Here is an 11,164-nt window from a genome sequence, read left to right on the forward strand (position 1 = left end):
CTCTCTCTCTCTCTCTCTCTCTCTCTCTCTCATTATCTTGCCCTCTCTCCCTCTCTCCATCCAGCAACACCATCAAAACACATGATGAGGAAATCAGTCAAATTACCTTTGAAGAGAGAGTAAGGCAAAGAGGAATGGAGAGACATGGTGAGGAGAGGAGAGAGATTATATGAATTTATACAAAGAGCAAGATTTTTTATTTTTTTATTTATAGGGTATATTTTTCTCCTTTACAGTAGATAAAGCTCAACTGTAAATTGGTCATTAATCTGTGTTTTCAAGTTACCAATAAAATTCAACATTGAAGGATAAATTCATGATGAACTATACACTTTGCCTATTTGTGCAGAATCTATTTTTTTTTTAACTACTTATGATAAACATCATACCAAGGTGGTTTTCACGATAGACTACTGGAATAAGATATTAAACTGCCATTTGATTCATATTAAAATCTTTCTTTACCGCCTCCTTAGAAACACTGGTTTTGTAACAAAGACTTCTGCCCAATGCATTCTCATGTAATTTTCTTTCAATTATATTAATAAATTTCCCCTCATACAATATTCCATGGATATTAATCTCTCCTAGTGATATTCATCAAGATTCCCTACTACTTTTTCACTGCATTCATGTGTCAATCTTATTTGGCGTATTCAAATTTACGAAACTACTCAGATCACTTATGTATACACAAAGTGCCATTGATAAATACGTAGTAATAAAAAAAAAAGACTATATATATATCTGGTTTCTCAGTCGTAAGTCAGACGGTACATAAAAAAAAAAAAAAACAATGCATAAATACACTCATTTTTATAAATTCATAGGTACCCTTTTGACACAAGTTAAGATGTTAATGAAAAGTTCAGTCTTATTCAAAGTTGTGTCGAGTTGATAGACGGGGGTATTTACTTTTAGAGTTTGTTCTGTTCCTGTCGAAAATTTTTGAAATATCACTAATCAGGCGTTCTGTGACTTCCCTGCTTGGGAGACGACATTTATATATTCTAAATTTGTTCCTGCCTTTGGTCTGCCTGCCTTTAGTACCAAAATTAAACAAATAAAGCAAGATAAAATCAAATTAAAAGTAACCAGTGAAGGATATTCAAAGAGTAACTTATGTTTTGAGTTTGTTTACCTTGAGATTCTTCAGTATACCAATGAACTGATTAACAAGACAATCATTACAGGGAAAACTTAAGTGTGACTCAGACTTTTAGTTCACGTAATGAATTGATAAGAGTGCACTCACGCTCTGACACTCAACGCAAAGGAATAACTTGGTAGTTCCGGAATGCAAACCAGAGACTGACAACACAAGCATCACCGTGACGTGCTTAGTGAGAACAGACACACGCACATACACTCATTACAAGTGATCTAACCAACAGAAACTTGATCAGACTTCCTCTCTCATTCTCTCACACAGCCAAACTAAATCCAAAATTATGATTTTTTTGTTTTTCATTATTTATTAGTTTATTTGTTTTTATGGATATTTTCGACTTAGAGACCGCCCCCGAGTCCCGTGTTCGTAAATGTTTCGGCTTCTCGCCGTCTTCACTTCGTCTCTTGGTAGTTGAGTTGGTGCTCGTTAATTCATTGCCCACTTCTTCTTTTTGCTTCCTTTTTTTTCAGTGTTTTCTATTTTTATTTTTTGTATTACTAACGAGCTTTTTTGTATTTTTTCTTGTTTTATTTGTGATTTTTATTTAATTACTTATTGACCTTTCTTTTATTTTCATTTTTTTCTAATTGACAGATATACTTTTTCCTTTTTAAGTTTTCATTTTGTTCTTTTTACATTTCCTTCGCTTATGGACTCAAACTTTTTTATTTTTCGCTTTTATATTTTATTGTCTTTTTAAGGTTTTTATATATATTTCTAATCTTTACTTAATTATACATTTTTTTCTTTTTTTCGTGTATTTTTATAACTTTCTTTATTTACTGACATACTTTTCTTCTTGTTATATATATGTTTTCATGTTTTTTTCTTCACTTAACAACACACTTATTTGCTTTTTTCAAATATTGTATTATTCTTGTCTTTACTTATTGACTCACTTTTTTGTTCTGTTGTTCTCATTTTTTTTTATTTTGTTTGTTTTCCTTTACTTAAAGACTAACTTTTTTTCTTTTGTTCTTTACTTTTTTTTTCTTATTTTGAAGGTTTATACTTATTTTTTTTGTTTTTCGTTTGTCACTTTTTCTGGGAGGGGCTTTGTATTTTTCTTTTATTTTTTTGTTGTTTTTCTTTTTGTTGAAATTTTGTATTTATTTTATATACTATGATTTTTTATTCGTTTTATTTTTTGTTTTTTGTTTTAGTTTTTTTTAGGATTTTCCTTCAATTCTTTTTTACTTTTAATATTTATTTTCTAAAAATTTCCTTTTCCATCCTTTGCATGCTCCTTAAATTACTGACAAATTAATTTTTCTTATTTTTTCTTTATTTGGTTTTATATTTTTCTTTATTGACAACCTTTTTATATTTTGTGATTTTTAATGAATTTACTTTTTTTCTGTTCTGTATTCTCTTTCTTTACTAACTTATACTTTTTTCTTCTGGTTTTCATTTCTTCTTTCTTCTTTTTGCATTTGATTTTACTTTGTGTTGTTTTTATGTCTCTTTTATATTTTCTTTTCCAAACGTATTGAAATATATCTTTTATTTTTTTTTTTTAATATTTTTGTTTTAATATTTTGTATTTTTGTCTTCAGTATTAACATATACATTTTTGTTTTATTTTTTCTCTTCTATGTTTTTTTTTATATTTTTTTATTTATATGTTTTTTTTTCATTTTTATTTTTCTTCTTATTTGTTCTTGATATTTTGTATTTTTCCTTGACATACTAATGCTCTCTCTCTCTCTCTCTCTCTCTCTCTCTCTCTCTCTCTCTCTCTCTCTCTCTCTCTCTCTCTCTCTCTCTATATATACATATACTTGTTTTTTTTATTTAGTTCTTTTGTCGTTTTTGTTTTCGAGGCTTTGTAATTTTTGTTTTTTTTTCTTATTTTTTAAGTTTTATATTTTGTTTTCTTTACTAATTGGCAAATATACTTTTTTAGTGTTCATTTTCATTTTTTTTCTCTGCTTTTTTTCGTTTTTATTTTTTTCATTGTTTTTTTTTTGCGTTGTTGATGTTTTTTCATCTACTTATTTGCACAATGTTTTTTTTTTAATATTTATTTTACTTCCTTTACTTATTGACACATTTTTACTTTTATATATATATATATATATATATATATATATATATATATATATATATATATATATATATATATATATATATATATATATATATATATATATATATATATATATATATATATATATATATATATATATATATATATATATATATATATATATATATATATATATATATATATTCTGATGTTTTTTCTTTGCTTATTGACATTTTCAGTTTTTTTTGCTTTTCTACTTTTGGTTATGCAATTTATCTTTATTAATTCACTTTTTTTGTTTATTCGTTTTCCTTTACGTACAAACTTTTTCTTTTTTACTTTTCATTTTTTTTTTAACCTTTTGTAGTGGTCTTTTATTGGGGGGTTTCCGTTTGTTCCTTTTCCTAGGAAGGGTCTTTATTCATTTTTATTTTGTTCTTTGTTGTTTTTTTCAGATTTTGTGCTTTATTTGTTTTATTAATTTTTCTTTCCATTTTTTACTGTATTGTCTTAGTTTTTTATTTGTATTTCATTTATGTTTCATGATTTTTCTTCTCAGTTTTTTTCCTGTCTTGTTTTATTTTTTATTTTTTTTCCTTTTGATTTTTTCTCAATGTTTACTTCTTAAAAGGTTGTTTTTCTCGTTTTGCATTTTTCTTTTATTTTCTTAATGACAAAATTTAAATTTTTTCTTTTGTTTTTTTCTTTATTTTGTTATATTTCATTGTTTCTATTTATTGACATCTTTATTTTTATTTTGTTATTATTTTTTTAATACCTTGTTTTGTTTTTATTGTTTTTCACGTTTTGTATTTTCTTTTTTCTTTACTAATGTACACATACTTTATTTTTTGGGGGGTTTCCATTTCTTTTTTTTTGTATTTTTTGTTTTTTAGTATTTCCTTTTTTTTAAATATATATTTTGTATTTTTGTTTACTGATTAACACGCATTTCTTTTTCACTTGAAACTTTTTTTTTATACGTTTTCATGTTTTGTGTTTTTTTCCCCTTTACTTGATAACATATTAATTTTTCTTATTTTATTTGTTTTGTTTTCATGTTTTGTATTTTTCCCATTTGGTTTTTATACAGTTCTTTTTTTTTCTTTTTTCTTCTTTGTAACTTTGCATTTTTTTGTGGTTGTTATTTTTGTTGTTTTTGAAGTGTTGTGTTTTCTTTTCTCTACTTAATGACACATACATTCTTTTTTTTTTTTAATTTCTTGTTCTTCATGTGTTGTATATCTTTCCTTTACATATTAACATGTATTTTCCCTTTATTTTTTGTTCGTCTTTATTTTTTTTTCTTTTTCACGTTTTTTTTGTTTTGTTTTACTTATTACCATTTATTTTTTTACTATTATTTTCTTATATTTTATTTTTTTTTGTTTTTGTTTTACTTTTGTTCTTTTTTTTTCTTTTGTATTTATTTATTTCCCTACTGACCCTTATATTTTTTTAGATTTTTATTTTGTTCTTCCTTTGTTTTTTATTTATTTATTTTTTTTTCAATTCCCTTAATCATTGATACACATACTTTTCTTCTTGCTTTAGTTTTGATGCTTTTTTGTTTTTCATGAATGACCCCAAAGATGTCCAGCTGACTCCGGCCTCAGCCCTGCCCATAAACATTCACTTTTACTTGAGTTCTCTCAAGACGTGACAGTGTGGACATGGCCTCTTTGTTCAGCGGTGACAATGAAGACTGTGGTCCCTGTGGTTGTGGCATATGTCGCAGCAAAACTAGAGAAACTCAAGCGGCGAAGAAAAACACGGGTTGAGGAGTGGCAGCAAGTCGTGTACCACAGACATGGCGTGTAGACATCACCAGCTCTAGCTGATGCATTCTGCAATATTCTTCAGTTATTTTTTCGAAAGCAACTCTTGAGGGTGTTTATTTCTCTAGCGACACAGTCTGGAGTGGCCGTTGCATCCTTTCCTAGTAATGTCTCTAACAAAATGTCATATGTTGCATTCCCTTCACCTTTGTCGCTGTAATCTTTAATTTTCACTTTCCATATACAAGGGAGTTGTTTACAAAGTTTAATGAAATCGACCCAAGACTGTTTAACTGCGGACGTCGCCGTCATCCTCACGCTGTGAATGTTACTTCAGAACTGAAGTAGAAAGCATGACAACGCCTAAAACGTTCAGACTTCCGGCCGACTCAACTGAAACGGAAGCCAGGAACTTGGTGGTGGCACTTTTGTTGCTGTAATCTTTAAGTTTCACCTTTCATTGACAAGGTTGTTTTTCATTAAGTTTAACGAAAATGGCCCAAAACTCTTTATCTGCGGACGTCGCCGTCATCTTCACGCTGTGAATGTTACTTTAGAACTGAAGATTAACGTACGACAATGCCAAACACGTTCAAACTTCAGCCAGGAACTTGGTAGTGGCAGATTCCAATCGGGCCGCTGACTCCTCGACTTACGGTAGCACGATACTTCATGCACGGTGAGATTCGTTTACGATTACGGCGGCGGGATCCAGCGGTCTTAACGTCTATGGGGACCTTAATGAAACAGTGCGTAAACCGTTCATTAAATCACGTCACCTATTCGGGTTAAACAGGAGGCTTCTCACTCCTTCGTGTCCCGCGTCGCCTCCTGGTGTAACTGCTGCAGCAGGTCGATGAGCGCAGCGAGGCGTGGGCGCTTACGTGGATTGAGTTTCTGGGCACGTAGTATCCAGCGTGTGAGGGCGGCCATGTGATGTCTCTGGACTCGCGTGTTCCCGGAGAGCAGCTCCTCCTCCAGCAGCTGGGCCACGCTGTACACGTCGGAGGCCTCGCCGCACGGGTGGGTGTGCAGGAGCAGTTCCGGCGCCAGCCAGGGGTACGACTCCGTGTCTGACGTGTACTCGTAGATCTCGGTGGTGCCGACCCGCCGGGCGAGGCCGAGATCAATGATGGTCGCCTTAGGGGCGTTACTATCCACCTGAACGCAGATGTTGTCTCCCTTAATGTCGTTATGAGAAAAGCCTTTGTCGAGCATCTGCTGTAGTGTTCTTGAGATCTGCAGGAAGACGCTGATGGCGTCGGCGAAGGAAGGTCGGGTCAGGAAGTACTTGGACAAGGTGGTGCCGGCAAAGCCAGTGATCATCTGTCGCTTGGAGACGCACACGCCCACCAGTCGCTGCACGCCGGGAAGCCGCAGAGCGTGCAGGTTTGTGGCCTCGGTGGCGAGATCGTCGAGTCCGTCACGCGGGAACTTCTTGATGACAAGCGGCTGCCGCGTGTTGGGATCGACGGCGAGGTGGCACGAGCCGTAGCTGCCCGAACCCAACAGCTTGGTGCCCAGGCTGGTGATGTCCCTGACTTCACTCTTCTTGAAGAGACGAACACCTTGCTTGTGAAGGAGCCGCGCTATCTCCCTCTTCTCGGAAAGTTTCGTTGGCTTTTCGCGTCGCCCCTTGGTTTCCTTCGTTTTAGTGTTCTGGTCCACGCGAAATGGGTCTGAGGCTTTTGAAGTTGATGGCGTGTGGTGAATCTTGCGCCTCTTTTCGAAGCGAGGCGAAGATTCAGATGCGGATCGTTTTTTGTTGTAGTTAGACACGGTTACGCTGTTCTCGCCTGCTGCTTCTTGAGTTGTATTCTCGCGTTTCTTAATGACGGCAGCAGTTTGTTCATTTGGTGACTGAGAAGGAATCTTGCGCCTCTTGGCGGAGCGAGGCGAAGATTCAGATGCGGATCGTTTCTTGTTGCAGCTGGACGTCGTTACGCTGGTGTCGCCTGCTGCTCGGTCATTACTGTGCATGCACTTCTCAGTCACGGCGGTAAGTTCTTCGTGTTGTGGCGGTGAGGGAATCTTGCGCCTCTTCACGACGGAGGGACAAGATTCACACACCGCCACGGCAGTCGCCGGCCTCTTCCGCGTGTTGCCTGCCACAGACCCGGTGGTCTGCAGGTCAGGCGGGCCGGCGCTGTGCTTGCGCTTCTTGATGATAACCATGGCAGGACACTCCTCGTGGCGTGAGGGTGAATCTGTCTTGCGCTTTTGTGCCTTGTTGGGAGACTGCTGCTCCATTGCTCCTGAAGGTTTGCTGTCCTTGGCGGGTGTCATCTCTGGTACTTACTGAGAATCCAGTCACTAGAAGGTTCAGGCCTTATGTATCTACCCTGAAGTGTGAACAGTATTCCCAGCTGCCGAGCCGCCGCTCCAAGCAGTCAGCCAATGAGCGCCGCCGGCCCCTTCACTAACTCCAAGCTCTCTTCTCCCTGAACACCTTCCCTCTTCCTTCCTCCCCTCCCCCCACTCTCTCTCTCTCTCTCTCTCTCTCTCTCTCTCTCTCTCTCTCTCTCTCTCTCTCTCTCTCTCTCTCTCTCTCTCATTTCATTTCAATTGAAATGAATGTAAATTTTTTATTAGTCATATATATATATATATATATATATATATATATATATATATATATATATATATATATATATATATATATATATATATATATATATATATATATATATATATATATATATATATATATATATATATATATATATATATATATATATATATATATACACACACACACACACACACACACACACACACACACAAAGTAAATTTATTCATATGCTTATCGTTATAATGACATGGTTGAAGTCGTTAAATTAGGCATTTCTGACAGGTCCTTCCAGTTACCTATTTTGTGTCTAGAAATAACGACAGAATGACAGAACTGTACCTTGCACCGGTAAAGACAGATAACTCTTATATACCTTGCACTGGTGGAAAGACAGATAATTCACATATAAGAACATAAAAGGAGGGAAGCAGCAAGCAGCCATCAGGCCTACACGTGGCTGTCCTGTTTAAAACATACTGAATGAACTCTTTCCATGCATCATCCCATCCATTGCTCCTCAAGTAATTTCATTACATAATTTTCAACTGATTTCTCGGCAGTTAACTTGAAGCCCCTTGTATTCTTCTCACGCCCCTCAAGGAGTTGCGTCCCAGAGTTTGGGAGCCACTACCCCAGACACTGCACCTTTTCCTCTCTCCCCTTCTTGTGCCGTTCCCTTCCTTCTCAGGACCTTGGTGGAGCTTAATCCCTCAAGTCACGTCCTGGATCCCTCCACACCCATCCACACTTACAGCCGTCCATATCTCCACCTTTTCCATCCTCTCTCTACCCCTTCCTCCACACGCCATCCACACTCGACTGTTTGATGCTGTTGTACTCCACTCAATTCTTCCCCTTCCTGGCCAATACCACTCCCCTCAGGTATGGACACTTATCACAGCCTCTCCGCACTGCGTCTCTATCTGTGCGTCTTTCTCTTCCTGCTTCAAGGCCTGTCATGTGTAGGCCTGGTGGCGTCTTGCAGTCATATTGCATGTTGCTGTGTTCTTATGCTCTGCAGACTCCCTCCTTGTCTGTCTCTATTGAGGAGGAGAAGGACGAGCAGAGTCGGGTAAAGTTTACAATGAAAGAGCAAAGCGGAAGCTTACGTGAGGAAAAAAGTTTTTTCTATAAAAGAAAAATTGATTTGGCTTTGTGATCGTAAGAGAAAATGTACGAATCTTGACGCTTTGGTGTCTCCTTCACGTTCTTGTTCCTGATTTCTCTTCTTCTTCTTAGAACATAAAAACATAAGAAATAAGGGAAGCTGCAAGAACCGACCAGGCTTACACGTGGCAGTCTCTGTATGAAATATACCTACACCTAAATCATCCCCACCCATGAACCCGTCTAATCTTCTCTTCAAGCTCCCTAATGTCATAGCACTAGCAACATGATTACCGAGTCCGTTCCACTAATCTACCACTCTATTTGAGAACCAATTTCTTCCTATCTCTTTCCTAAACCTAAATTTTTCAAGATTGAACCCATTATTTCTTGTTTTCTCCTGGTTGCTGATCCTAAGAATTTTGCTTACATCTCCCTTGTTATAACCCTTATATTACTTAAAGACTTCCGTCAGGTCCCCTCTTAACCTACGTCTCTCTAAAGAATGTAAATTTAACAGCTTCAATCTCGTTTCGTAAGGAATACTCCTCATCCCCTGTATCCTTTGAGTCATCCTCATCTGTACTGATTGTAATAGACCTATATCTTTCCTGTAATGTGGGGACCAGAACTGCACAGCGTAGTCTAGATGAGGTCTGACCAGCGCCAAGTATAACTTTAATATTATTTCGGGCCTTCTACTTTTAACGCTCCTAAAAATTAATTCTAATACCCTATTTGCCCTGTTTCTGGCCTCTATGCATTGTTTTCCTAGACGGAATTAAGAGCTAACTATAACTCCTAAATCTTTCTCGTACCCTGTACCTACCAGAGTTTCGTTGTTTAATGTGTACCTACTGTGTGGGTTTCCTCTACCTACGCTAAGTACTTTGCATTTGTTGATATTAAACTGCATTTCCCATTTGTCCGTCCATTCATTCATCCTATCTATATCTGCCTGCAAGGCGATGGCATCCGATTCTGACGTAATTAATCTACCTATCTTTGTGTCATCCGCAAATTTACTAACATCAGTACTAATTCCACTATCCAAATCATTGATATATATTAAAAACAACAATGGCCCAAATACTGATCCCTGTGGCACCCTACTAATTACATGGCCCCACTCAGATTTAGAGCCGTTTATGACAACTCTTTGTCGCCTGTCGCTTAGCCATGACCTTATCTAGCCTAACACCCTCCCATCTATCCCGTGTGCCCTTTGTCAGGAGCCTTTGATGGGATACCTTGTCAAATGCTTACTAAAGTCCAGATATAAGATGTCATAACTATCACCATTATCTACTGCCTCGTACACTTTACTATAAAAACTTTACAAGTTTATCAGGCAAGACATCCCTTTCGTGAAGCCATACTGTGACTGATTTATCAAGTTATGTTTGCCAAAATGCTCTCTAATGTTCCACGCTATTATTGACTCCAGTATTTTATCCACAACTGAAGTTAAGCTGACAGGTCCATAATTAGACGCTAAAGTTTTATCTCCTTTCTTAAAGATGGGTACTACATTAGCCTGCCTCCACATTACTGGTACCTCACTTGACTCAGTGATTTCCTAAAGAAATAAACTAACGGCTCACTAATAACCTCTTTGCATTCCTTAAGTACTCTGGGATATATTTCATCTGGTCCCGGTGTCTTGAACTTTTTTTAGCCTATCTATCTCCTGTTCCACTATCTCCTTAGTTATGGAAATAACCGTCAGCTTCTCATTCTCATCTGCTGTAAACATCTGTTCACTATTTGGCATATCCTGCATGTTTTCCTGAGTGAAGACAGTTAAAAAATACTCATTCAGAATTTTACTTATCTCCTCCCAAGAACTAACCAGCTCCCCACCTGCTGCCTTTAATGGACCTATGGCGTCCTTATTCTTCGTCCCGTATACGTGATAAAATTCTTCTTCTTTTTTTCTTTCCTCCACCTCCCTCTCTTCTTCATCATTTTCATCATCATCATCATCATTCTCTCTCTCTCTCTCTCTCTCTCTCTCTCTCTCTCTCTCTCTCTCTCTCTCTCTCTCTCTCTCTCTCTCTCTCTCTCTCTCTCTCTCACTGGAAAACGTTTTATGATACTGAAAAAATCCGGAAGTCTTTGTTAAGCTGATAGATGGAGAAATTTACTTTCTTGAGGAATTAAACAACGCAAAGTTTGCTCTGCCCCTACTGCAAATTTTAGAAAAGATCAGAAGTCAGACATGCTGTGGCTTTCCTGCCTACTAAGGAAACATTTCAATCTTTTTTATTTTATTTTTTTCCTGTCCTTGGTCTACCTTCCTTGTGTACAAAAATAAATAAATAAATGAAATCCAATAAAAGTGAAAGATAATCAAAGTGAAAGATAATCAAAGAGTAATTGGTATCTTGAGCTTGTTTACCTTGAGATTCTTCAGTATACCAATGAACTGATTAACAAGACAATCATTACAGGGAAAACTTAAGTGTGACTCAGACTTTCAGTTCACGTAATGAATTGCTAAGAGT

At 36.4% G+C, this 11,164-nt stretch overlaps 1 protein-coding gene across 1 annotated transcript; it reads right to left on the bottom strand.

The window, feature by feature from the left end:
- Window positions 1-5,782: 5,782 nt before the first annotated feature.
- On the bottom strand, window positions 5,783-7,264 carry LOC135102549 (uncharacterized). The gene has a single exon (XM_064007830.1). The coding sequence runs from the start codon at window positions 7,262-7,264 to the stop codon at window positions 5,783-5,785; it is 1,482 nt and encodes a 493-aa protein (XP_063863900.1).
- Window positions 7,265-11,164: the final 3,900 nt, after the last annotated feature.

Source organism: Scylla paramamosain, chromosome 8, assembly GCF_035594125.1.
Source record: "Scylla paramamosain isolate STU-SP2022 chromosome 8, ASM3559412v1, whole genome shotgun sequence".
Lineage (NCBI taxonomy): Eukaryota > Metazoa > Arthropoda > Malacostraca > Decapoda > Portunidae > Scylla > Scylla paramamosain.